At 54.2% G+C, this 26,211-nt stretch overlaps 3 protein-coding genes across 21 annotated transcripts; 2 read left to right on the top strand and 1 right to left on the bottom strand.

Moving 5' to 3' along the window:
* The first annotated feature begins 337 nt into the window (after window positions 1–337).
* On the top strand, window positions 338–9,470 carry AGPAT1 (1-acylglycerol-3-phosphate O-acyltransferase 1). 5 transcript variants are annotated; one of them, XM_032340777.1, is made up of 9 exons: window positions 340–534; window positions 922–1,027; window positions 1,745–2,325; window positions 6,216–6,424; window positions 6,648–6,781; window positions 7,077–7,252; window positions 7,415–7,510; window positions 7,634–7,706; window positions 8,234–9,470. In XM_032340777.1, the coding sequence occupies exons 4-9, from the start codon at window positions 6,225–6,227 to the stop codon at window positions 8,416–8,418; spliced, it is 864 nt and encodes a 287-aa protein (XP_032196668.1). In that variant the 5' UTR covers window positions 340–534; window positions 922–1,027; window positions 1,745–2,325; window positions 6,216–6,224; the 3' UTR covers window positions 8,419–9,470. The 5 variants fall into 5 exon arrangements, with proteins under 5 accessions (XP_032196671.1, XP_032196668.1, XP_032196672.1 ...); XM_032340780.1 differs by lacking the exon at window positions 1,745–2,325 and having other exon boundaries at window positions 338–534; XM_032340781.1 differs by lacking the exons at window positions 340–534; window positions 922–1,027; window positions 1,745–2,325 and adding an exon at window positions 1,476–1,606.
* On the bottom strand, window positions 9,399–23,103 carry PPT2 (palmitoyl-protein thioesterase 2). Of its 15 annotated transcripts, none has more exons than XM_032340754.1 (17): window positions 23,020–23,103; window positions 21,146–21,236; window positions 18,823–19,038; window positions 18,415–18,568; window positions 17,861–17,956; window positions 17,663–17,770; window positions 17,050–17,133; window positions 16,847–16,931; window positions 14,126–14,180; window positions 13,836–13,938; window positions 11,495–11,621; window positions 11,108–11,230; window positions 10,895–11,007; window positions 10,705–10,800; window positions 10,429–10,599; window positions 10,278–10,357; window positions 9,399–10,194 (listed from the first exon to the last, which is right to left on the bottom strand). In XM_032340754.1, the coding sequence occupies exons 2-17, from the start codon at window positions 21,164–21,166 to the stop codon at window positions 9,886–9,888; spliced, it is 1,941 nt and encodes a 646-aa protein (XP_032196645.1). In that variant the 5' UTR covers window positions 21,167–21,236; window positions 23,020–23,103; the 3' UTR covers window positions 9,399–9,885. The 15 variants fall into 15 exon arrangements, with proteins under 15 accessions (XP_032196645.1, XP_032196651.1, XP_032196652.1 ...); XM_032340760.1 differs by lacking the exons at window positions 21,146–21,236; window positions 23,020–23,103 and adding exons at window positions 19,344–19,394; window positions 19,949–21,131 and having other exon boundaries at window positions 18,823–19,016; XM_032340761.1 differs by lacking the exons at window positions 21,146–21,236; window positions 23,020–23,103 and adding exons at window positions 19,344–19,394; window positions 19,949–21,131.
* Window positions 21,683–25,357, top strand: PRRT1 (proline rich transmembrane protein 1). The gene is made up of 4 exons (XM_032340776.1): window positions 21,683–21,801; window positions 22,703–23,241; window positions 23,920–24,105; window positions 24,247–25,357. The coding sequence occupies exons 1-4, from the start codon at window positions 21,783–21,785 to the stop codon at window positions 24,421–24,423; spliced, it is 921 nt and encodes a 306-aa protein (XP_032196667.1). The 5' UTR covers window positions 21,683–21,782; the 3' UTR covers window positions 24,424–25,357.
* The last annotated feature ends 854 nt before the right edge of the window (window positions 25,358–26,211 follow it).

Raw genomic sequence — 26,211 nt, forward strand, 5'->3', positions numbered from 1 at the left:
TCCTATTGGACTTTGGAGTGTAGGGCTCCAGAGCACTTGATTGGCTGGAACTCGATGGAAAATGGTGGTTAGGTAAAATGCGCGTGCGTAGCAGCCGGCGGGAAGGGGTGGGCCAATCCCGTGAGGGTTGAGCCTTCTCTGGTCCCACCCCCTTCTCCACTGTCTTGTCGCCATGGTGACTGCTCTACGATTGGCGGGGTTTAGGGTTCAAAGGCCTTGGCTCGGCCTCATCCGGGTCCTCCGGCTGTGGTCTCTCTAGGCTGATTGGTCAGTTTCTTTCACCCCTGATTGGCCGAGATCGAGAAAGACGGCGAAAAGCTCGGCGGGAGACCAAATGCTCGGGTCGCAAGGTTCAAAATGGCTCCGGCCTCCTTCGGAGGTGACGTAGAGAGCAGAACTTGTGTTCGCCCCTCCCTTTTAGTGAAGAAGGGAGCAGAACGGGGACCAGCTCGTTTGGAGGGTGCGAGCATCGATCTGGGGCGCTGGTGTTAACCCATCTCCCTCGGCTGGAGGACTCAGCCCGCTCCTCCTTAGGTGATTTGCAGAACAGAACTAAGGGCCCAGACCTTTCTAATGTGACACAGTATGACAGAGTTGATCCCGACTGCTTTTTAAATCTTAAAAGCAGATAAAGGTCTAGCTCCACCCCTTTCCGAGTAGGGGCCGAAGGGGCGAGGCCCGCCCCTTTTTGGGCGACCGCGACCGAGTGGGGTTAGGCCCGCCCCTTCCGTCCTGTAATGTGTCCCCCAGAACTGGGGTCTTTCTCCTGGGTTGGACCCCCGGAACTTGGGAAAGCCAGAGCTTGGCCTTTTTGTACGAGTTTGGGCCTTTTCTGCAGTCAGTAACCCTCACTGTGGCCCAAGGAGCGGAACTAGATAACAGTCTTCCCACTACCAGTGTTTTTTACATCTTCTATCTCAGGGTGTGTACACTGAAGCAGGGCGAAGCTGTGTCTGGCAGCGGGGACAGAGGCTGAGGGCAGTTCCACACCCAGATACAAGGTCCCACGTGACTCAAGTGAGGCAAGGTGAGAGGTTGGGAGTTGCCTAGAGGAGAGGCGGGAGGTGAAGGTGCAGGATGCCTGTATGGGTTTAGGAGAAGAGTTACTGAGAAAGAGGTGGAAACCAAGGAGAGGAGTAATGGAATGAATGATCCTGGTAAAGGGATAATGGAAGTATGGGGAAGAGGAAATCAGGGGCTGAAGAGGGAAGAGATACAGGAGTACACAATTAAGGAGGCATGCTCCTCCCAGAGTAATCTAGCGTTCTTTCTCATTTTTTTTTTTAAGCAACCTAATGCCCAGTTTCTATTGGAAAAGATGCGCCTAGATTCTATGTTGGGGAGAAGGGCTGTCTCAGCTTCAGTGACTAAGGAGACCGATAGGAAGGAACTAGAAAAGCAAAAGTACTGAGGCTAAAGAGCGTGGGAGGACAGGGGCAGGGAGAGGGCCTGAGAGTATCCCTTCTCTTTAAAGACCCGAGAGAGGGTTGAAGGAGGGAGATGGGGACGGGGGGAGGAGGGCGAAAGTCAGAGACCAGCCAGAGGGCCAGGGAGATGGAGCCGTGGAGAGAAGACGACAGGTGGAGAACTCAGTGACTGGCATATAGTAGGTGCTTGAAAATACCTGGAGTTGAATGGGGGGGGGGGGCAAGAAAGAGATTTTTGGAGAACAGTTGGAGTTGGAGGGAATAAACAGCGGATAAGGGAGTTAAGGAGAATGAAAGAAACCAAGTGAAATTTCCAGGAAGAGGAGAGCTGATGAAGAAGGAATGGGCCAAAGAAGGAATACAGCACCAAAGGACACACAAGCCATATGTGCTGAAAGGGAGTTGGAGGAAAAAAAACATGCAGCTGGAGCCAGAGAGAAGGCCAGAGACGGAGGCCGAGCCCAGCCGAGCTCTCGCGGGGCGGAGCTACCAAGAGGAGACTGGCCGATGCGGGGAGGAGACGCCTGGGTCCCTGGGAGGCGATTGGCAAAACAGGCCGCCCGTCACCGCCCCCTACTTCCTGGCCAGCCCCGGAAACCAGCAGGCGTTGGGGAGGGGTGGGGGGGGATAGCGGCAACAGCAGCCCCAGCCCTCAGAGAGACAGCAGGAAGGGAGGGAGGGAGCTGGGGGGACAACCCCCCCCACCATTCCTACCGCAATGGGCCCAGCCTCCCACTCTCACCTCCCCTCCATCGGCCGGGGCTAGGACACCCCCAAATCCTGTGGCCCCCTTGGCACCGACACCCCGACCGAGGCAGAGACACAGCCACCCGCCACCACCGCTGCCGCAGCCTGGCTGGGGAGGGGGCCAGCCCCCCGGCCCCCCCACCCCACTGAGGTGGGGGCGGGAAAGGGATGGGAGGAAGCGGGAGGAGGGTGCTGAGAGGGACTTGGAGGAGGGGATGGGGGAGAGATTGGGTCTGGGAGGCGGACTGGGGAGAGGGTTGCTGGGGAAAGGAGAGGGTCCCCGAGAGGGAGGAGACCCGGTGACCCTGTGAATCTGGGATGGGGGTGTGGATAGAGAGTCCTGAAGAGGGAATTCCTGACATCTTCCCCAATTCCTTTTCCTGCCCTTTGGCCCCACGTGACTCTTAGGGGGCTGTGGCCGGGAGAAGGAGGTTTATTGCCCTCCTTCCCCCAGCAGAATCTGCTTCCTAGGAATGCCCTCAGACACCTCTGTTTCCATCTAGGCACAGGACTTTCTCAGTGGCCATCCACTCTGGGCTAGATCCTTACTGACACACAGATGCTTTGTGGGGGGCCATGTTTTCTACATGGAGTCTGTGCCTTTGACATGTTTAATGGCTTATGTGCAGCTAGCTTCTCCCTATACTATCCATGGTTTGTGGAGAAACAATGTGTTATTTTCCATCAGAATTGCCCATTCTCCTCTTATGTCCATGTCTCATGTCCAGTCTTGACATTGTTCAGGTGTGTGAGTTTTTGTATACTGCATCCATTATGTGGTTTCATGTTTCTTGCACATTTTATGCTTTTGCATGTTTACTTCTGCATGTAAAGATCAAGCCTTGTTTTGGTTCATATCTCATATATTATGTCCATGATGCTGTCGTATGCGATAATCCTCATGTGTGGGATCCTGTGGTTTAGTGAACTAGTGTACACTCCTGTTGTGATCAGGTTGGCCTGTTTGCTGCCTGTGTTTTCCTAGTCAGAATACACACGACATCTATGCGTGATCCTTTACTTATTTATCATACTTACGCTGATGTGACATGTCCACAGCATCTGTGCTTTTGGTTATACATACTACATAAATTTCATAATTTTATTGGCAGTATATTTTTGTGAGTCATATATATGCACATTAACCCATTTGGCACTCCGTGGTGCTTATTAATCTTGGATATTTCTGCTCCGGAGAGGGTCACTTAGGGTCATGTATTAGAGAAAAAGGCGACAAGCCTACATGTCCCCAGAAAACCATCCCCAGATGCCTTACCTTGCTGACCTTCCTGGCCTGTGTCTCTTCACATTTCTCTCTCCAGTGGCTATGGACAGTCTGTCTTCATGGAGCTCAATGCATCCCATGGGGTCAGCCCTGCTGTGCACATTATCTGTTCCCCACTCTTTTTGCACAGTTGGCATCTTTTTGATGACAGCAGCATCTCTCCCCTGTGGCATGTTAATCCTCATGCTGTATGTTTCTCTTCTGTATGAGATGGAATGCTCCATCTTGATTGTTGGTACTTTCCCTTCAATGTGATGGTATATTGTATGTGCATATTTCAGAATAGGTTATGGTTAGGCTTCTTATGTTCATTGTTTTCTTGGTGACTTATCTTTTCACAGTTAATAGTTCTCGAGAGTGTAGCTATCTGATTCCTGATCATCTCTGTCATTAATTATGGCTGTGTGGGTGTGCACTCAGCATTATAATCTGTTCCACAGATGTTTATTGAGCCACCTCTCTGACTCCTCCTGTCCGGGTTTTGGGAGTGCCTACCCTCAAGCTGCTTACAGACTGGGAAAGGAACAGAAATGCCAGTGAGCAGTTACATACACAGTGGTGTCAAAATCAGTGGTTCTCAGACGTGTGTGTGCACCAGACTCACTTGGAGGGCTTGTTAAAATACAGATTGTTGGGCCCAATGCCCAGAATTTCTGATTCGGGAGATCTGGGATGAGGTCCAAAAATCCGTGTGTCTCTACACTTTGAAATCCAGTGATCAAGATAAAAGTGTAATGAAAACTTAGGCCAGGTGGGGTTCAAGAAGGCTTCCAAAGTGTGATGCTGAGCTGTGTGAGGCAAGTGAAGAAGCCGAAGGGCATTCCAGCCAATGGAGCAGCCTGTTCACAGCACAGAAGCATGGAGGATTGTGGTGTGTCTGAGGAACTAGAGTTGAAATGAAAAAGGCCTTTGTGGGGGTGTGGCCGAAAATGGAAAGAGAGGTCAACTTGCCTAAAGGGCCTGTAAACAAGACAGGGAAATGCTCAGATTTGTGTCACAGGAGGATCCCTGATTGCATTTGGATGACAAATTGGAAAAGCAGAGTTAGGATCCTGTTGCAAATACTCCACGGGAGAAATGCTGGTCCATACTTAACAGGGGCAGTGGGATAGAACAGCTCAGAGCCTACAGCTGTAGAGTTGGCAGATTTTCCTGTTTTTCTAGGGTCTATTAGCCTTCACTGATTGGCAATGGACTTACCTTTGAACATAGACTTTCTTGGCATTGGAAGGGAGTGCCTGTAGTCTTGCTGGGAGTGACAGGTTAACACCATTTCGTGATTTCTGACCCTGCCCCCAACAGTGGGGCAGAGTGGAGGAAGGAGGAAGAGCCTAGAAGGCAGGTTCTGTGTGCCTGCCTACACCTCTTCCTCCTGAACTCTGTCCTCTCCCAGAGAAGGTGATATGATGTGTCTTTTACTCTCTGCCCTCCTTTTTTTTCCCCCACTTAGTCAGGAATTAAATATTGTATCTGCCTGACCAGGTTGCCTGCAGTGTCCCAGGAAGAGGGGGGAAGAGGGCAGAAGGATTTGTTTGCCTGACTGTGGAGGGAGGATTGATAGATGGTAGCTACTCCTGGTATGTCCATGGGTTTATCTGGGAATGGGAAGGGGGGATGGGGGTGGCTGCCTTAGCGGAGAGGGGATTTTCTAGTTATGCATTTACTACATTCCTTCATCTGTTACTGGGCGTGACTTGAAGTTAGCCTTCTGGTGTGAGCGGGTCAGTCTTGTGTTTGCATTAGTGACAGAGCCTTTATGCTTGCCAGTGCGCTCTGGAGAATGTCTGTGGGTGTTTTGTCCCGTAACCGTATCTGCTGTGTGTACACCTATGTGTGTACATACGAGCAGCAGCGTAACTGTGTTGGGAATACAAGCTGCTTGGGTTTAAACTAGGAAGTGCTTCTTAGGAGCCGTATCATCTCAGGTAAGTTATTTAACCTCTCCTATAAAATGTAAATTGTGTGGTTCATATTTAAGGGTTTAACGTAGTCTGTAGTTCAGTGCTAATCCAACAGAGAAATATAATGCAAGCAACATGTAATTTTTAATTTTCTGGTAGATACATGAAAAAAGTGAAAAAGTAACAAGGGGAATTTAATTTTAATAGTATGTTTTTTTTTTTTTTTAAGATTTTATTTATTTATTTGACAGACAGAGATCACAAGTAGGCAGAGAGGCAGGCAGGGAGAGAGAGAGAGAGAGAGAGGGAAGCAGTATGTTCTACTGAACCCAGTATTCTGAAAGGTTAAAATTTCAAAGTGTAATCACTACAAAAGATTATTATGGGATATTTTACATTCTGATTTTTATTCAAAGTCTTTGAAATCTAATGTATATTTTACACTTGAGCACATCTCAGTTCAAACGAGGCTATTTCAAGTGCTCAGCAGCCGTATGTGGCTGGTGGCTACCCTATCAGTTAGCCCTAAAACCTTACCAACTACAGGTGTTAGTTACTGCTGTTATTAATGTCCTCTTATATATCTGAGTTGTGGATGTCCGTGTCTCATGTCTCTTGTCCTTGTGAATATTTCTGGAGCCTTCCAGGAGAGGGGTGGGAGAGCAGTCTTGAGCTCCTGTCCTCCCCACCCCCATCGTAGAGCGGCTTCCCTCGGCAGGTTTTGATTGGAGCCCTGACCCCATCCTATGTCTCTGGCCTTTGTCCTCATAGCTCCCCAAACCCTGCCTTCTGTGCCCTACACGCCTCACTCCCCTCCAGGACCAGGCCCACTGTCCCTTGCCCTGTCCCCTGCAGGTGGCCAGAATGGAGCTGTGGCCGGGGGTATGGACTGTGCTGCTGCTGCTGCTCCTGCTGCTGCTCTTCCTGCTGCCCGCCCTGTGGTTCTGCAGCCCCAGTGCCAAATACTTCTTCAAGATGGCCTTCTACAATGGCTGGATCCTCTTCCTGGCTGTGCTCGCCATCCCTGTGTGTGCTGTGCGAGGACGCAACGTTGAGAACATGAAGTGAGGGCCAGGGGATTTGGGGTGATGAGAGAACCTAAGAGTCAGAAGTGAGCAGTGGATGGGGAGGATGTTGGGTGTGTAGGGAAAGCAGAGAGCGCCCAGGGACAGGGAAGGGGAGAACACTGCAAAGATGCCCTGAAAGACAGGGGGTGGGATGGGGGAACTGAGGCATGCAGACGGGTATCAGTGGTTCCTGCTAGAACCCCTTGCCATGACCCCACAGGATCTTGCGCCTGATGCTGCTCCACATCAAATACCTGTATGGGATCCGAGTGGAGGTGCGTGGGGCTCACCACTTCCCTCCCTCAGAGCCCTACGTCGTGGTCTCCAACCACCAGAGCTCACTCGACCTGCTTGGTGAGATCCTTCTCAGGGCACACCTCCCCCAGCCATGCCCTTCCTCCTTCCCCAGAATCTCCTCCTCTAGGGGTCCTCACCTCCCCTGCATCTGAACTTTGCCCCCTGGCTCCCTTCTCCCCTTACCCCCGCACAAACAGGCTAATATATGTTTAATCACCTCTTCCTCCACTCAGGTCTTCCTGGCCCATCCCCTCAGTCTCCTTTTCCCTTTATCTCCAGTCCTTAGTAGCTAAGACCTGCTTTCCATGACACTTTGCCTCCTTTGGCCTTCACCCTTCATCTTTTACCCTAGGGATGATGGAGGTACTGCCAGGCCGCTGTGTGCCCATTGCCAAGCGTGAGCTGCTGTGGGCTGGCTCTGCTGGGCTGGCTTGCTGGCTGGCAGGAGTCATCTTCATTGACCGGAAGCGCACAGGGGATGCCATCAGTGTCATGTCTGAAGTTGCCCAGACCCTGCTCACCCAGGATGTGAGTCCCCCTGTGGAAAAGGAGGGCCGGGGGCATTGTGGAGCAGAGCAGTTGTAAATAAGCTGAGACGCAGGGCCATGGGGCCTCGGAGGTCTCATTACAGCGTCACAACCATATTCTGACCCCTCTGTGTATGTCTTCTTGACCCTCTATCTTCCCCAGGTGCGGGTCTGGGTTTTTCCTGAGGGCACAAGAAACCACAATGGCTCCATGCTGCCCTTCAAACGTGGCGCCTTCCACCTTGCAGTCCAAGCCCAGGTAATTACTACTTCCCCTTCTGCTATGGAGCCCCCAGCTTCCACCATCCCTTTCTTTGTTGGCAGTGGCTTGTCATGGGGCTTTGAAAGGAACTGTGGGCTGTCTGCTTTTCCCTTTCCCCAGGTTCCCATTGTCCCCATAGTCATGTCCTCCTATCAAGACTTCTATTGCAAGAAGGAGCGCCGCTTCACTTCGGGTGAGGGCCCTGAGTAGACGTGGGGCTGGGGGTGGCCAGAAGGGCCATGGATGAGAGAGGCTAGAAGAGTGTCCCCACCAGGGAGGAAGATGGGTTGGTGTCAGAACTGAGATGTCCAAAGGATCATCCAGTGTGACCACACATCAACCAATAAATATTTAAGCACCCACCATACCCTGCTACATGGGTAACACTTGGTCCCTCCTAGAGGGGCTGTTACTGTCCAGTGGGAGAAATAGGCCTGTGTGTGCGAGGCTGTAGTAACACTTGGCAGTAAAGGCTAAACTGAGACAATGGGGGCTGAAAGGGTGCTGTTGAGGTGTCTGGACCCCAGGGGGTTGGAAAAGGCTTTGTGCAGGAGGGTCTCAGAGCACCAAGTAGCTGGCAAGCAGAGGGGCAGTTGTCCAGGGTAGGGAGAACTGAACTGAAAAGTTGGGGAGGGAGTAGCAGGAGAGCTCAGAAACTGTGCCCCACCTGTGGGCAAAGGCCTAGGTATACAGGCCATGATGGTGCTCACCCCCTCCCAGGGCGATGTCAGGTACGGGTGCTGCCCCCAGTGCCCACAGAAGGGCTGACACCAGACGACGTCCCAGCTCTGGCTGACAGAGTCCGACACTCCATGCTCACCGTTTTCCGGGAAATCTCCACTGATGGCCGGGGCGGTGGTGACTATCTGAAGAAGTCTGGAGGGGTGGGCGAGGCCCGGCTCTGAACTCCCCTCCCATCTCCCCCTACCTTGCTCCCACACCTACCAGCCCACTGTGCCCTGAAGCAGGGCCAAGCCCTCTTCCTTGTTTCTCCTCTCCCCACTGTTCCCCTCTTTGGAATCTTCAACTTCTGAAGTGAATGTGGATACAGCACCACTCCTTGCCCCTTCCCAGCTCCCCACTCCCATAGACTCTCCTGCCTTGGTGCATTCTCCACTCTGACCCCCCACCCACCTCCTGTGCCATTTTGTCTGTGGGATGGTTGCCTCCCCATCTCTAGTGGCTCACCTACACGAGGGTGTGAACACACCATCCTTTCCCCAGTGGACATTTTTCCTTTGTGATCTTCTCTCCCTCTCCACCCCACATTGGCCAGTGGACTCATCCATTCTGTTGACCAGTACCCTCCCACAGGTCCACAGATTCAGTGGACTTCTCCATTTGTGTGGACTCCTCACACTGTGGCTGGAAGCAATGCCTGGAACATTCCTGGCTTATCCTGGGAACACTCTTCAGCACCCTCACACTCCCTCCCATGGAGCCTCCTGTCAGTGGAGGCTGGACTTTTCTCACATAGAGGCCTCATCCTGCCCATACCCAGGTGCCCAGGGGTGAGCCTACTCCTAGATGCCAGTTTGGTCTCCACATTTCTGCTTCCCCCTGTCCCTGTGGTACGGTTCTTTAGTGGTCCTGGCCCCAATCCAGTCCCCTGCAGCCCTGCTGTACCATTCTAACCACACACAAGGGAAGAGGCAGACATCAGGTGCTGCATTCACTTCTGCTCCCTGGGGAGTTGGGGAAAGGAACTGAACCCTGGCTGGAGGGGCTGGGAGGGCTTTTAATTTATTTCTCTTTCTTTTGAGGCTTCCCCTCTCTGAGCCAGTTTTCATTTCCTCCCGTGGCATTAACCACTCCTACCTCCCACCCCAGACCTGTGCCCACAGACTGGAGAGGTGGGCTGGGAGCAAAAGGAGAGGGCGGGACCCAGTTTTGCGTGGTTGGTTTTTATTATCTGGATAACAGCAAGAAACCGAGAATAAAGACTGAGAGAGAGAGAGATCTGGGCACTTTCTGGCTGCATTTGTGAAGGCATTAAAGTGGTTCTCACCCAAGCAACCTTACCCCAGCCAGAAGACTCGGGTGGGCCCAAGGCATCCATCATCCCCCACTTCCTCAGCTCTGGAAGTTTCCATCACTCACTGCTCCTTAGTGGCAGATAACCTTATCTGCACTTCCCCACCTGGCCATCCCAGATGATTAGTGGGGCCAGTTTCTGTATAAATTAGGGGACCCGGGCTCTGGAGAGGTTCCTTTTCAGCCGTCTGAGGCCTGGGCCCAGGCTGTTGTCCTCACAGGAGCCTGATGAATGACAAGGAAGCAAGCAGACACACTGGCTGCAGCTGGGGCTGCCAGAGCACTGGAGAGACTCTCACCCAACAATAAGTCGTTTGGGGACAGGGTACCAAAAAGGGTCAAGTATGGCTATCTAGGGACAGTGTGGGGAGACTTAAGTGTTGGGAAAGGGCTTGGGGAAAAGAGAAAGTTGAACTACAGAAAGGTATCTGGGACAGCTGGGGGCATCTACTGGGTGATGGGGGTTCAAGCAGAGAGGGGCAGGAGGACTCACAGGCGCCCAGCCTCTCCTCCAGCAGCAGCACCTGGTCACTCAGAGACTCTATCCTGTCACTGCGGCCCCACAGCTCTGCCACCTTTTCCGGCTGTAGCTCTTCAGGGGGCATGGGCAGCACAGCCCGGACCCAGGCCCCCGCCTGACCAGCCCACTACAAAGGAAGGGACACCTCAAGTGTTGGGGGCGGGGTGGGGTGCACCCTGCTGCGAGGGCCTGGCCCACACCACCACTCACCTGCTCCAGCCGCTCCAGGCGCCCTCGCAGCTCCCGAATCTCCTGCCTCAAGTCATGCTTGTCATGTTCAGCTTCCCGAACTGAAAATAAACAGTGTCACCTACAGCCCAGTTGAGCCTGGGCCCTTGCTGCCACCTCTACTCCCACTCACCCGCCACGCTGAGGATGCTGGCACCGGTTGGCGGCTCCAGGACACCCTCTGCGCAAGTGCGCCGGTCCTGGCCCAGCACCAGACCTTGGGGACAGCCGCAGGTGAAGCTGCCTGCCGTGTTGACACAGTGGTGCGAGCAGAGGGTGACGCCAGTCCTACATTCATCCACGTCTAGTTAAGGGAAAGAGAGGGCTAAAGGATGGGGGCAAGCTGGCGCCTTGAGGGTGGTGAGGTCCTGACACCACTGGGGGGTGGGGGTGGGGAGGGACCACTCACCCACATGACAGTGCTTCCCACCCCAGCCTGGGGCGCACTCGCACTGCTCTGGCCTGACACAGATGCCTCGGTTCAGACAGGGCTTGGCGCAGATGGCTGTGGGTGCAGAAGGGTGGTTCAAAACAGGACAGCCCGCCTCTCCAGCCCCCCAGCTCGCTCCGTCCCCATGCCTGGGAATACCCAGTCTCACCTTCGTCACAGGTGAGCGCCCCCGGATGTCGCTTCTTCCAGCCCTGGCAGCACACAACGTGGGTCTGCTGCACCTCTCTCCTCACCTCCCTCCATGCCACTTGGTATGTGGTCCTAGAACACAGGCCTGGCTCTGAACATTGGTTTATGGGCTTTGGTCTGGGTTCCTGAAGTTCCGGGAAGACCAGCAGGGTCCAGGCTCCCCAGCCCTCACCTGTAGGTGCTGCAGATGCGCCGTCCATTGCACACAGTCAGGTAGGGCTTATACACTGGCTGGCTGTAGGACTCGTTGTAGTGGAGGGGGACCACCAGCATCTGCTTGGAGCAGACGCCCTGACTGCACCCAGGCCAGGGAAGGTGAGAATACTGAGTGGGCCAGGCCCTAGGGGGCCAGGAATCCCACTCCCCTCAAGACTCCACTGAGCACCCCCCCAGAGGACTGCCTCACCCCCCGCTTCTCCCCTTCTAAATGTCACTGTTTTGCCCCCTGTTGAAGTGCCACCACCACCACCACCACCACCACCCCCCCCCGCCCGCTGCTGAAGTGCCACTCGCAAGTTTCCTGAAGACCTCACACCTGCCCTGTGCCATCTGTCATCACCTCTCTTTGAGGGATCCGCCCTTGGCCCCCTGGGCTGACATCAGTAGCAGGAGGAATGACAGTCCGCCGAAGACAATGTACAGCTCATTCCTGGACCCCATGGTTCTCCTTGACTCCAAACTGCAGGCTGTGGGCAAGAAGAGGTTAATGGAGGCACTTTCCCTCTCCTATAAGCACTCCAGCTCCAGCCCCTCTGGGAGCAGAGAGCAGACTGCCGGTGCCCTCTAAGGGAGTCAGCACGTTCATCTGTACATACTTGCACTAGCCATCAGGATTGTCACTTTTAACATGAGCCCTACGTTCAGGACACCTGGTCCCCGAAGCATCATGCAAGGGTACACCCCGACACACTCCCTCCACCCCCTCTACACTACAGTTAACTCTCCCCGAGGACCCTCCTATCTGTAACAGGCCCTCTTGTACATTTTTCTATCTTCGAAGCCTCAGAGAGGCACCATTACATCCTCTCACCCTGTACCCAAAACCAGGCACCTAGAAATTGCACCTTAAATACATCCCTACTACCTCCCACACCATCATCCCTCATACAACACTCCCCAACTCACACTCATTCTAAGGCTATTCCCCATTACAGTCTCCCCACCTGTCTTTCCCACTCTCCCGGAGACTTCAAGCAGACCAGCCTCAGCAGCAGCAGCTCAGACTGGTGGGCGGGTTAGGCAGGCTGGGAAGGAGAGGAGGGGCCAGGCCAGACAGAATGCTCCCATTCTTGCCCCCTCCCACAAGCCTTCAGAGTTCCTGCTTCATCTGCTCAGTGGTATCCAAGTCCCACTACCCTCACCACCATCCCAGCAAAGGGGCCCCTAGAAGTAAATTTCCAACCCTTTGAGACCTTATTTCTGGACTTCCCAAATCAGCAGAGGGTACTGGCTCTGTACCACCACCAGTACCTCTGGTCCTTGCCACATCCTTCAACCCAACACAGACTTGGGGAGAACTGAGGGGGGCAGGGAGAGAGAACGGGCAGAGAAAAGCAACGGTCAGGTCATGGGAGAAGAGGCAAGAACAGCTGAAGAAAGAAAGGAGGGCAAGTCATTACAAAAGGCCAAGGGGGGGTGGACAGCCCAGGGCACTAAGGGGAAATTGCCTCCCGTTTCTTGATGACATTTGTTAGGGCCTGGTGGGGGAGCAGAATTGAGTCAGCCACCGCCCCCCATGCAAGACTAGACAGGGCCCTATTGTCGCCACCAAAATTCCTTCTTTCAAGGAAGAGGCGGCTCATTGTCCAGCCCCTCACCCAACTGTGGCCTACAAAGGTCGAAAAGGGGCGCAACAAATGCCCACCCTGACCCTTAGCCCCCTTGTCTAGCCTGGGGGTGGCAGGCGCATTCCACCCATGAGGCTGGGGCACAAACCACTGGAGCTCTGGGCTCAGCCCCCCCAAGCTTAGGCTGGGACAGGAAGAGAATTGTGATCTGCAGGAAAGAACCCACAGAGAATCAGGAACCCACACAGAATGGACATTTAGAGAGCGGAAACACCCAGGGGGGTCCCACCCCAGACCAGGCATCCGGGCACCCAGACCTCAGGCCCTCCATCCCCACCCTCCTTGGGGAGCCAGGTCCCCCTTACCTGGAAATGAGCCAAGCCACACTGAGGAAATGGAACTTTATTTCCATTAATACAGGGTTAACACCCATTCAATGGTAGCTAAAAGAGGGGCTGGGGCCTCAAAGAAACTAGGCTCCCAGGGGGTACCCCAACACTGAACGTAGGGACTGGGGGATCCCCAAACCTGAGATGGGCCTCACAGGCCATAGATATTCCCCAACACTGACATTTCAAGAACAGAACTGTCCCCATAGGGGAGCCTCAGAACCCCACTCTCATGGGTAGTCCTTCCTGGGAGTTGGGAGAGCTGAGGAAAAGGGAACATGGGGAGAAGAGAAGCTAAAAATGACCTGAGTGGCCTAGAAGGAGACCCCTGTAGCAGGCAGGGGCTGGGTTCTCCTTCGGTAACAGCCAGAGACGGAGGGTCGGCGGCGGCAGCAGCAACAACAGCAGGAGCAGCCACAAGTTAAAAACCTGGTTTCTCTCTTCCCAACCTTGGGCTTGGGAAGCTGAGAGAGCACGGAGCAAACCCCAGACATCAGCTGGGGGAACACCAGGATTTTTCATGTACAGAGAAGAGGAGGAAGGGGTCGTGGGAGCCCTGGTTGGTGCGGGCAGTGTGGGAACAATGGGGTGGTCCCAGGCACATCAGAGCCTGACATTTGCCTTCCAAGGCCACCGCTTGGTTTCTGGGCTGGGGAGTTCCTGGGGCATCTCTGAGGACATCCTCAGGAGAGCCAGGGTTCAATGCAGGTCTCATAAAGCGTACGGTTGGAGTGCCAGGCCGTGTGGGCGATCCCAGCCATCGGACACCTCACTATGGCTCCCCGGGCCAAGAGTGTCTTCAACCCAAAAGAATCCCGCAGATAAACCTTCAAGGTGGGCAAAGGGTCACAGCAGACAGACAGATGAAGAAACAAAATGAGTTCCTGCTGGTGTCCTGGGTCCCCTCTCCCCACAGGGTGAACCCTTCCACACTCAGGGGTCGGTGGGCAGGGAGGGCTACAGACTGAGGTGGGACAGAGCATGAAGAAAGGGGACACAATCCCGGGGGCTCACCGGTTGCTCCTCCATCTCCAAGACCGTCTCATTGGCGTCATAGAAACCAAAGAAGCTACAAAGAGATTGAGGGTGGGCAGAGGAGGTTATTAGGAATGCTGGAGAAAATCAAGATAGGCTAGGGGACTTCAGGAACTCATGGCCACAAGACACTCAAAATACTTAACTGGGTATCATGTGCCTCACGAGGTGATACACTGAAACTATAGCAAGGCTTCTGCAGAGTCCCATCAAAAATGTGTGACCTGAACCTACTCCTGAAGAAACAGCCAACAAACCCTGAGGGACATTCTACAAAATGTCTGGACCACACTCCTCAAAAATTTCGATGTCAGAGACAAAGACTGAGGAAGTAGTCCAGAGGAAAAAAAAAAGAGAGAGACTAAAGAGCTATGCAAGTAAATGCGACTTGTGATCCCAGGATGGATCTTGCAATGAATTTTTCCCCCCCATAAGGACAACTGGAAAATACCTGAACCAGGTCTATAGAGTAGCCTAGCCATGTTAAGTTCCTGACTTTGATCACGGTATTGTGGCTACGTAAGGAATGTCCTGTGCATTGCAGACAGACAGACATACTGCAGTGTTAGGGATAAAGAGACCTCATGTCTACAACCTATTCTCAAACAGTTCACAAACATAACTATACCCTGTATCTGTATAGAGAACAGAGGAGGGCAGAAACATGGTAAAATGTTAACATTTAGAAAATCTAAATGAAGAATACATTAAGATTGCTTTTGTAATACTTTATTAAGTATAAAATTATTCCCAAATATAAAGAATAAAAAGGTCTTAAGATTCTCAGAAGCAGTATTTAACTGGCATGGGCCGTGAAAGGGCACTGGCCATGACAAACAAAGGATGATAGTATTTAAAGTCCAATAGGTTACAGGAGCAAAGAGAGGCCACTCGCCTGGTTCTAGAGCACCAACAAAGGCTTCCAAGTGAGGACTCTCCCCTAGGGAAGGCTGTTCCCCAGGCAAATAAAGAGCATTAGCCAAGGTACAGAAGTGAGGCCCAGCTGGGTGCTGTGGGGAGCTGGGCTGGAGGCCGAGAGGCCATGCTGAGTTGGGCTGGAGGCCCGGAGGCCATATATTTCACCAGGTGTAGGAGAACAGCAGGGGCACACAGACCTGGGTTTGAACTCCAGCTCTGCAGCACACTCCCAAGTATGTGTGCCTGAGCGTATTATTCTCTTTGTCCCATATAAGAATACTTCCTTTGCAGAGAGGAAGTGAAACCCCGTGGTTAGATCAGATAGCCTGACTTCACAAGTTACTGACTCTATGAGGATTAAGTAAGGTTTATTTGAGAAGTACTTGGAATAGTGCCTTGACATGTAAAACATGCCATGTAATTGTGAACTATTACTATCTTCACAGGGTTGTGGAGGTAAAATGAGAAAAAACAAATCCCATCCCATGGGAGTCCCATGACTCCTTCACTTAAAACCCTCCAAGGCCTTCCCATCTCACTCAAAATAAAAAGTCAAGGGCCATGGTTGCCAAGAGCTGGGGCGGGGGGTGGGGGAAAGCAGGGATAGGGAGTTCATGTTTAATGGCTATGGAGTTAGAGTTTGGGGAAAAAAAAGTTTTAGAGATGGATGGTGGTGATGGTTACACAAGAATGTCAATGTGCTTAATGCCACTGAAGTGTACTTAAAACAGTAACTTTTATGTTATGTATATTTTAGGGGGGAAAAAAATCAAGGCCTGACTGCCCTACAAAGGCTGAACATCACTGGATCCCTACTACCCCTTTCATCTCCTCTCCCGCCCTCCCCAGCTCCCTGCACTCTAACCACATGACCTCCTTATTCCTCACACCTGCCCCAGGACCTCTATAGATGCTACTCCTTTCCCTGAGTCATCCCCCCTCCCCACACACCACCACCAGATTTTTCCACAGCTCCTTCCTTCACTTCAAGTTTCTACTCAAATTGCAACTTTTCCAGGACCTGTCTGGCCATCATCTGACACAGGCTCCAGTTATCTTCTAATCCCTTCCCCTGCCTTGTCTTATTACCACCTGACATTTACATTTATTACGTCTCCTACACTACCAGATCGTAAGCTACGTAATAGCAGGGACTTCTCTCTCATTTACCCCTGCATCCCAGTGGTCCAGAACAGTGCCTGGGCATACATACAGTGCTCAATAAATATTCATTAAGGACTAAGTAGCTTAGGTGACATTTTAGATCACTCATGATGGGCAAGAGGTCCATACATAGCACAATGGAGCCCCAGATTTTCCTGAGGTACAGGATGGAGGGGACGGGGCTGAAGGCTATTACAGAAGTCCAGATATGTAAAACAGGTGGGAGAAAACATAAAATCGCATGGAACTATACACATCCTACCAATGACAACTTCCTGGTTTTGATACTGCGCTAGAGTTACATAGGATGCAATCGTGGGGGGAAGCGGGCGAAGGATACATACCCAGGACCTCTCTACACTATCTTTGCAGCTTTCTATGAATCTGCAATTATCTGAAAGCTAAAAGTTTTTACAAGGCAAGGGTTTAGAGATGGAGAGGAAGCATAGTCTGGAGGATGTAGCGACTGGCTGGATACAAGTTGAGGGATGATGATTCCCCGTTTTGGTCTCCAGTGACAAGATATGTGGAGGGTGAGGCATGCAGGCCTGAGATAAATATTACTGGGGCCTGGGGGATGTCCTTAGCCAATCTTCAGGCCACACAGTCCCTTATTACCTAGACTGCCAGGGGGTAATAACACCATCATCAGGACCCCCAATCAGCACCAGGCGGCCCACACGAAGAAAGTTCTTCCTCCATGCTGAAGAGTGGGAAGAAAAGAGCTTGCATCAGTCACAGGGGTCAGCCCTGTTGGAGAGGCAAACATAGGGGGTCAGAGAGGCAGAAAACGGGACCCAGGTAGGAGCCTAGGGTCTCACCAGTGGCATTGGGATGATCTCTTTCCCCATTAATCAGGGCCAGGAAGCTGCTGGCATTGAGGTATAAGTCATCATGGTGGGGGTCTAGGTACAAAGAGCAGTTAGAAAGACAGTCAGAGAAGCAGGGAAAAGAGGCAAGACCAGATGCTGAAAGGCCAATCAGGGGACTACAATGATAGACAAGGTGACTACTAAGAGTAGCAATAATAGTAATTGTGAACAAGAGAGCAAACACCTTTATCCAGCACCTAGGATGCCAGGTACTGTTCAAAGTATATTACGTATATTACATGTTAATTTCTTTAATCTTTACAACCCCCTATAGGGTAGATACTATATTAATATTTTACAGATACAGAAAACAGTCACAACCAAATATTTACTATCTGGCCCTTTAGAGAAAAAGTTTACTGACCCCTGCCCCAGACTAACTCTGAAGCAGTAAGTTAATACACAGAAAGTGTTCTCAATAGCGCCTAGTCACACAGTTATCTTCAGCATCGCTGAAGTTATCTTCAGCATTACTGTTGGTTATGGTACAAGGGGGAGCAGCAGACCCTACCCCCCCAGGGTGCCCCTCCATGCAGACCCCAGTTTGGCATCCCCTATTCACCGTGCCAGTAGTTGCAGATGGAGAATTCTTGGCCCCAGGGGCTGTAGCAGATCCGGTAGAGGTTAGACCTCATGGAGGTAGGGAAGAGCCACTTCAAATAGTCCGTATCTGGCAAGAGAACAGCAGAATCCAGTGGCCCCAAACTTCTGTGTTCCCCAAAACTCAGAGCCCTCTCAGGAGCCCACCATCCCCACTCACCTCCATACTGTCCCATTTGTGGAGAGGAGAGAGAGATGAAAGAATCCACGTTGTGCTCCTCCATGACGGACAGCAGTGCCCGGCACACCAGGCCCCCTGGAGGCAGAATGCCACGAGGCTGGGACTTAGGTACAGCCAGGCCAACAGCCTCCCCACATGCCCCTGCCCCCAGCGTGTCCATAAGAAGAGTGAAGCCCAGAGAAAGCAGGCACACCTTGTAGCAAAAAGTTGTATGTCGTGAGAGTAACAGAGCCAGAATTAGATTTCTGGGTCACCCAACTCTACCTGTAGGGTGCTTTTTACTCTTTCCTTATCCCTTATGTCCAAGAACCATGGGTAATGGCAAAAGGGGGCAGCAGCATGGGGAGCCTCCCTCCCACTGAGGACACAGAGATAAGACCCAGGTGCTGAGGGAAGTCAGAAAAGTAGGGCTCAGGTACTAGGGCTCTGGCTAGGAACAACCAGGTTCAGAAAAGGGGACACCAGGAAGTGTCCCTCAGGTAAGGATCAAGCCTCAGATAGGGCTTAGAAGTTGGGAGGGGGAGGGCGCCTACCCTGCGAGTAGCAGATGAGATGCACCCCTTCAGGGGCCTCTGCCATGATGGGGGCCACAGCCTCTCCGAACCCTTGCACCTGTTCCCACAAGGGTCGCAAGCTCTCTCTTCCATCGAAGAGATCGAGCACAGTCACCACAGTCCCAGGGTGTGTCTGTGGGAAGGGGGCAATGCTGCAACAGGGGATGGATTATGAAGCCCCTCCACACCGCCCCCTGGCCAGCGTCCACATGCCTATGGCGCCCTGCAATGAGAACCAGGGATCTCGTCCTCCGACTCTCCCAACGCCAGCACCAGCTCCTCTAGGAACTGAGCAGGCCCGGAAGCGCAGCTTTCAGTTCCCCATTCTCCTTCCCCCGTCACTACAGTCGCCTCCAGCGCCCCACAACCGAGTGTCCCTTGCCAGACCTCGTTGATGTATTCCAGCAGGTGGCGGAAGCTGTATGAGCTGTCAAAGAGCCCGTGTACCACGATGACCGGTTTGTAGGAAGCGCGATGGGGCGCAGGGGCTGCTGGCAGCAGCAGCGGCGGCAGGAACGGCAACAGGAGCAGGATCCCCGCCGGGGGGAGCCGCAGCCCTCTGAGGCCCAGCATGCTCCCGCCTGAGAATGGGGCGATGAGGGCCTGTGAGAGAGATGACAACACGCTCTCCCCTCGGAGCAGACGCCCGGCCATCAAGATCCCCCCCGACCGTGCTCACACTAGGTTCAGGTCACAAAATAGCCTACTTTGAACTTACTTCAGGACTGTAGGGAAACACACCCCCCTAACACGCACCGACGCACACCCGAAACCCCGCCCCCAATTCAGCCGGGACTCAGTCCCTAGGCCCAGGGTCTTCCTAACGCATCATGCCAGCCATGCACGACCCTGGCTTTTGCAAGACCCCTGAGCAGCAGCGCAGGCTCCTGGAGAATGCAAGCTCCCACCTGGCCTACGTCCGTGAGCCTGGCTCCGCCTGCTGTTTACTTCCCCCTAGACTGGAACCCGCGGGGGGGGGGGGTGAGGGGAAGGGTGTAAGGACAGCGCGCGCTGGGGAATGACGGATGGGAGAGGGGAGGCTGCTAGGGGTCGCGCTTTGCCGTCACGTCCGGGGCTTTCCCTGGCAACCGTGTCGGCGTCCCCTGAAACGCAAGCCCGGACCGGAGGGGCAATGGAACATTCCACTGCATTCCGGGAGCGGGGGATGAAGTAGGCAGACCGATCCATTTAGGCCGGTGGGGAGAGGAAGAAGCGGCAAACATATCCTGGGAATCTAGAGAAGGCCGGTCCAGGCCCTGCTGCACCAGCGAGCCGAGGGTCCGATTTCTTGCCCTTGATTCGCCCCACTTCCCAATTCAGGCGTCCTGCTCCGCTGCGGAACATGAAGTTCTCCCTCCCCCAGGGTGGGGGTGCGGGAGAGGGCGCTGGGGAACAGACTGGGGAAAGGCAGTCCTCCGCATTTCGACCTACGCCGGATCCGGGCTGAAGCCAGCCCAGGCGGACCCCTCCCCACCCCTGCCCGCCAGCCGCCGGCCCCAGGTCAGCGCCTTACAACTGTTCATTATGAAGTGCGTGTAGTGCCCTTGTCTCCAGGGACGCGAAGAGTCCTCGAGGCCCCTCGAGCTAAAAGTGCTGGCTGGCCCAGTTTCTCCCGGCCTACTCTACTCCGCTCCCGGTATACGACCCACCTCCAAGGGGCGGAGGGCCCCTGGGGCAGCGCTGACTCACGCTAGCGTGGTTCCCTTGTCTTTCAACTTGAGGGACCCCCCCCCCCCATCTGCCCCTGGCTGGGAGCTCTAGTGGGCGGCTTGCGACGCAGACCCTCGCACCGCATCCGGACTTCCACGCTCCAGGTGTCCTGCACCTCCGCCCGCGACCCCTTCCCGATACCTAGGTGGGCTTTTACTTAGCATTTAAAAGCGTTCCCCTTCAGGAAAAAGGATTTCGAAGCTTGTCTGAGTCCCTCCCTCTAGTCACAAGGTCTTTGCAAGTCTAAAGTTTCTCAATAAAACTGACGTGTGCCGAGAGGTGTGTGATGTGAGGACGGGGTGGCGGTAGGGGGTCAGGAGCTCACGCGAACGCGAAACCAGAACGACCAGTTCGGGGCCCTGACCTAAATGTGAGGAGCCTGGGACTGGTCCAAGCGAGGGCTTCAGCTCTGTAGCCTCGGCTTGGACGCGGAGGGGAAGGACACAGCCGGAGAAGGCGACTGCCTCAGTGGGGGGATGGGGAATACCAATCTGAAGGTGGAGGCAGGGGAGGGTTAATGATTCCCCGACTGTGCTTTTGCAAAAAGCCCAAGTCCTATAAATCCCGGTAGACTGCCTACCTTCACCTTCCCTCCCCTTGTAAGCGCTCACAAGATACAATGAAGAAATAAAAGCCCGCAATTACAGCTGTGCTCCAACCTCCCCCCGCCCCCCACCACATACACTCCTGTCGATTCAGGAGGTGGCTTTGCATCTTGGCAGGGGTGGTGGGTGGGTGGGATCTGAACACTGATGTGCCCAGAAACTCTAAGAAGCCCAATTATCGAAGAGGGAAAGGGAAACCAAACACATACTCCCAAAATGGAGTTGCCAGAAATGAGCTGATCCATCCCCTCCTCCCAAAGTGCTGAGCTCCTTCACTCTGGAGAAAAAGGTGTCTCTGCATCCCCCCAGCTTCCTCTCTGTCTGCCAACCCTCAGTCCCCCAGCCACAGGCCCAGCGGCTGCTGAACCACTGTAGACCCAAGCCCCCCACTTTACCCGCAGTTCACCCCAGGCCATAACCCTGGGAACTCTTCAAGCCATCGCAGGTCTCAACTCTGCAGTTCTCTCTCATATACAATTACCCTTCCTAAAGTGGGGGAAAGTAGAGCTAAGGATTTGGAGGAAGATCCTCAGAATTTGTGGGGACTCTGAGGGAAGCTGAGGAGGGGGGCCCCTGACTAGGGTGAACGAGATCCGGTGGGGACTGGGGTACTGAATCCACTGAGCACCTGCTCACTTCCTCCCAAAATATAATCACTACAGCCAGTCTTAGATGGGAAGACTCTAGAGAGTTCTCCCTCCCTCCTTCCTTCCCTTAGTCCCACCCGCCTCGCCTGGTCTTGCTTGCCTCCCGGTTTCCATGACAACTCCAAGGGAGCCCAAACTGGGGGCTTGAATACCAGGGTGAGAGGAGGAGAGACGGAGTGAGGGTACCTCGGAAACTGTCCCCCTCCCTCTTCTCGGTCCCTTTAAGCTCCCCCCCCCCCCCCCGCTCTCCCTCCGCCCCCCGCCGCTGTCTTCATCTCTCCATCTCTGTGCCGCTGCCGGCTGCGCAATCTGCACACCGAGACTCCGACGCCAGCCAGGGACCCCACTCCCGCTACAGGGACCCTGTCCCAGTGAGACCACAGGCATGTCATCGGAAAAGTCAGGTAAAAAACAACAAAACCTGCCCTTTCCACCATCTCCAGACTCTTCTCCCCCCCACCATCCTTGGCCCCAACCCTCTACCTCCCTTACCCCGGGGGGGGGGGGGGTATTCTGTTTCATTCCCCTTCTGTCCAGCTCTCAACCACCATCCCCCTTCTCCTTCTATATCCCTCCCTTCTCTTCCTTTCCTCCCTCCAATCTCAGCCTTGTCCCCTTGCCAACATGGAAAGGGGACAGGTTGAAAGGGTGAGGGAAGTAGAAGAGTGGCCTAGCATCAGCCAGGTACTGCAGGGACAGCAGTATTGGGAGTGACAGATGGACAGATGACACTGGCTTGCATGGGGACATGCAGTGGAGATATATAAAGATATGATCAGATAGAGGTTGTTAGGGGAGTAAAACCCAGAAGACCCTTCTTTATCTGCCCTAAAAGAGGTACTGGAATTCCCAGAGGCTAGGCCCCCTTCCCCAGGGCAAAAAGGCAGAGTGGAATATGTCGTCCTCCATGTGTTTATACAACTGTTGAATTAAGCACATGTTAACACTGTGTTGCATGTCTACACATGTGCACACACAGGACTAGCTCAGATGGGCAAGTCGGAGGCAGCCATAGCTTTGCTGGCAAGTGAAAGCTCTGGGCACATTACTGAAGACAGAGAAGAGTGGAGGAGAGTTGCGACCTCAAAATCAGATTGAAAAAAGGAAGGGGGGAGGGTAGATGGCCTAGATCCAATCCCTTTCCTGCCCCAAGACCAAGAGATGCCTTCTCACCCATCTCCTCTGTCTCTCCCATTATCTTTCTCCATCCCTGGCCCTCTGTGTCTCCCCCTTATCCCCTTCCTTATCTCTTCTTTGCCTGTCTTGCCTCTGTCCCATACCCTCTCCTCCGATCACCACCCCCAGGCCTCTCAGACTCAGTCCCTCACACCTCTCCACCACCCTATAATGCCCCCCAGCCCCCAGCCGAACCCCCCGCCCCACCCCCACAGGCAGCCCCCTCCTCTCACCACCACCACCACCACCACTACCACCAGTCCGGGACTGCCACCCTCCCGCGCTTGGGGGCAGGCGGCCTGGCCTCTTCCGCGGCCACTGGTCAGCGCGGTCCCTCATCTTCCGCCACTCTGCCGCGGCCACCACACCACGCCCCGCCCGGCCCGGCCGCTGGGGCGCCCCCACCCGGCTGCGCTACCTTGCCCCGCATGCCACCCGACCCTTACCTGCAGGAGACTCGCTTCGAGGGCCCACTGCCCCCGCCGCCGCCAGCCGCCGCCGCTCCGCCCCCGCCGGCGCCCTCTCATACTGCCCAGGCTCCGGGCTTCGTGGTGCCCACGCACACGGGGGCGGTAGGCACGCTGCCACTGGGGGGCTACGTAGCCCCTGGCTACCCCTTACAGCTGCAGCCTTGCACTGCCTATGTGCCGGTCTACCCGGTGGGCACGGTGAGTACAGGGTGGACAGGAGCCCGGGAGGAAGGTTTGGGGACACATTGCGGGGGTAGGGGTGGGGGCTGGTGGGATAGAGAAACAGAGCCAGGGGACGGGGCAGGTTCCTAAGACAAGCCCTAGAGAGAGGAAGGACTGAGGAAAGCCTTGGGAATGTGTGTGTGTGGTGTATGTGGGTTGCAGGTGGGGGCGGGGGGTGGGTGTCTGGCAGTCAGTTGGGGTCAGAGATCAGGGTCTGGGAAGGGGAACGGAGCACAGAAGTCCAGAGGAGGTTCGAAAGAGTGAAAGGAGAGAGGGGGAGAAGAAATGGAATCCCAGGACCAAGGAGGAGAAGGGAAAAGAAACCTGGAACTGACTGATTAAGGAAGGCCAGGCAGATATTTGGGGAGAAGAAACAAGGTCTGGAGTGAGCCAAGACAGCACTGGTATGGCCATTCCTTATGGGGAGGGAATGTGGAGACCACTAAGAACATAGGGCAATCACAGCAATGACGAAAAAAGGAGCCTACAAGGAATTTATGGGTGTCATGGAAGGGTAGTGGATGATAAGTTCTTTTGAGAATCAACGTCCAAGAATGGTGCTTTAAAAACCACTCTGCCAGACGCAGAATGTTGGTGGGCTGGGAGAGGATGGGAATGACGTCCTGTCCTCTCCCTGCAACCTTCCTTCCACAGCCCTATGCAGGCGGGACCCCGGGGGGAACAGGAGTAACCTCCACGCTCCCCCCGCCGCCCCAGGGCCCAGGGTTGGCCCTGCTGGAGCCGAGGCGCCCCCCGCACGACTACATGCCCATCGCCGTGCTGACCACCATCTGCTGCTTCTGGCCTACGGGCATCATCGCCATCTTCAAGGCAGTGCAGGTGGAAGGGGAGTCGAGGGCGGCATCTGGGAAAGACGGCCTCACTCGGGTTTTCCTATTCTAACGGAGTGCGGGATGTTCAGGGGAGCATCTCAGAAGGAACAGCAGCTCTGATCCTCTTCCTTCCGCCCTTCCCCCGCAGGTACGCACGGCCTTGGCCCGCGGAGACATGGTGTCTGCCGAGATCGCTTCACGCGAGGCCCGGAACTTCTCCTTCATCTCCCTGGCGGTGGGCATTGCAGCCATGGTGCTCTGTACTATCCTCACCGTAGTCATCATCATCGCCGCGCAGCACCACGAGAACTACTGGGATCCGTAAGGGCTCACCCGGCCCGTCCCCACCCCGCGCCCCTCAACTTCCCGAGCGCGTTCTGCAGCCACGCCGCGGATCCAGTGGGTGCCCCGCACACCTGCCTCTGGGGCCACCAAATTTCGATACAACCTAAACTCGGCCTCCACGGAACTTCTCGCCTTGAGGGCACGCTCCGAATCCAGTTCCTCAGGAACCCCGGAAAAAAACCCACCCCCAGAAATGCCACTTCCCGGGATCCCCGCCAGATGCCCGGCCCTCAGTCACTCCAGTCCCCCGCCTCTAAATGCAGCGCCCCCAGCCGAGCTCCCTCGGTCTCCGCTCCCCAGCCCGAGACAGGTCCCCAAAGCCCCGCCTCCTCTATAGGCTCCGCCCCGGCTCTGACAAAACCCCGCCTCCAGGTCGGCAGGCTCCGCCTTCTTTTCCGTCCCCGCGGGGTGATTCAGTCCAGTGATTGGGTTGTGGCGCTAGGTCTCCCCGACAGACTGACAGACTCTTCCCCTTCTCCCCGCGCAGGGGGCCTAGCCCGGGGTAGCCACGCCCCCACGCTCTCTCATCTTTTCGTAGTACAGTTTTGTCTCCTCCATCCCGGTCTCTTGCTATTTTCTTGCTAATCCCAGCACCTCTACTTTTGGTATTTTTGGAATGAGATTTGGGAGGTTCCCAGTTTAGGACCTTTCACCCCGGGATGACGAAAGTCCCCGTTCTCTGTAAATATTCCCTTCCACCTATCCCAACCAGTGGGCAGCTGGGCAGAAGGTAACCCAGGGTACGTACTTCGTACTTCCCAACGTCCGGAGGAGCCAGTCTGCTCCCCGCTCCCCTTGGCAGTCCCCACGTTGTTCTGATTTGTGTGTGAGTGTGTGTGTGAATTTCTGAAAGAATATTAAAGAGACTAAGTGGATTCATCACCCGCACTTCCGAAGACTGCAGCCTTGCAAAGGCCCTCCTCTTTTGTTTGCCCCTTTTACCTCCCCTTAGCTTCCCTTCCAAGGGAAAGAAAGATAAAAGAAAACTGACAGAGACAAAAGTGGAACGGGTCTCCAAGACACCGGAAAGGCACAAATGTGGGGGCTGGGAGCAGGGGGACATCTCCTTAGGAATCCCACCAGGGTGATCTGGTATGAGGTCCATTCTTGGTGGGGATTTCTTTCCCTAGCATATATTTTCCACTTCCTACTAGACTGGGCTTAGGGCTTTGAAGAGAGAGGATTTACAAGTAGACCCAACTATCTATCCCCACAACTCCAGGAAATCAGGAGAACAGGACAGACTATTCTGAAGAAGTTGGTCAGGGATTGGTTGACAGGGAAAACATGCCAAATGCCTACAGCTGTTCCTGCCTTCAGGCCAGAGGGTGGCAAACAGCCTGGATTGGAGCCCTGCATGGTTTGTTGTACCTGTATAGGCGAAGGGAGCAGAGTGCTATGGGAGGAGGTTATCCAATATTACTGACTGCGTGACTTAAAAGCAACAGAAATTTATTTCTCACAGTTCTGGAGACTGCAAGTCTGAGCATAGCATAGTTGGGTGAGGGCCCTCTTCTGAGTTACAGACTTGTCATTGTATCCTTACTTGTTGGAAGGGGCAAGAGAGCGCTATAGCGTTTCTTTTATAAGAACACTAATCCTGTTCATGAAAGCGCCACCCTCTTGATCCAAGCACCTCCCAAAGACCCCACCTCCTAATACCATTAACTTGTGCAGTATGATTTCAACATGCAAGTTTTGGAGGGACCACAAACATTCAGATCAGAGCAGAGCCCCAGGGAGGAGGTCACTAGGCTCTCAAAGTCCA

This window comes from Mustela erminea, chromosome 4, assembly GCF_009829155.1.
Source record: "Mustela erminea isolate mMusErm1 chromosome 4, mMusErm1.Pri, whole genome shotgun sequence".
In the NCBI taxonomy this organism is placed as follows: domain Eukaryota; kingdom Metazoa; phylum Chordata; class Mammalia; order Carnivora; family Mustelidae; genus Mustela; species Mustela erminea.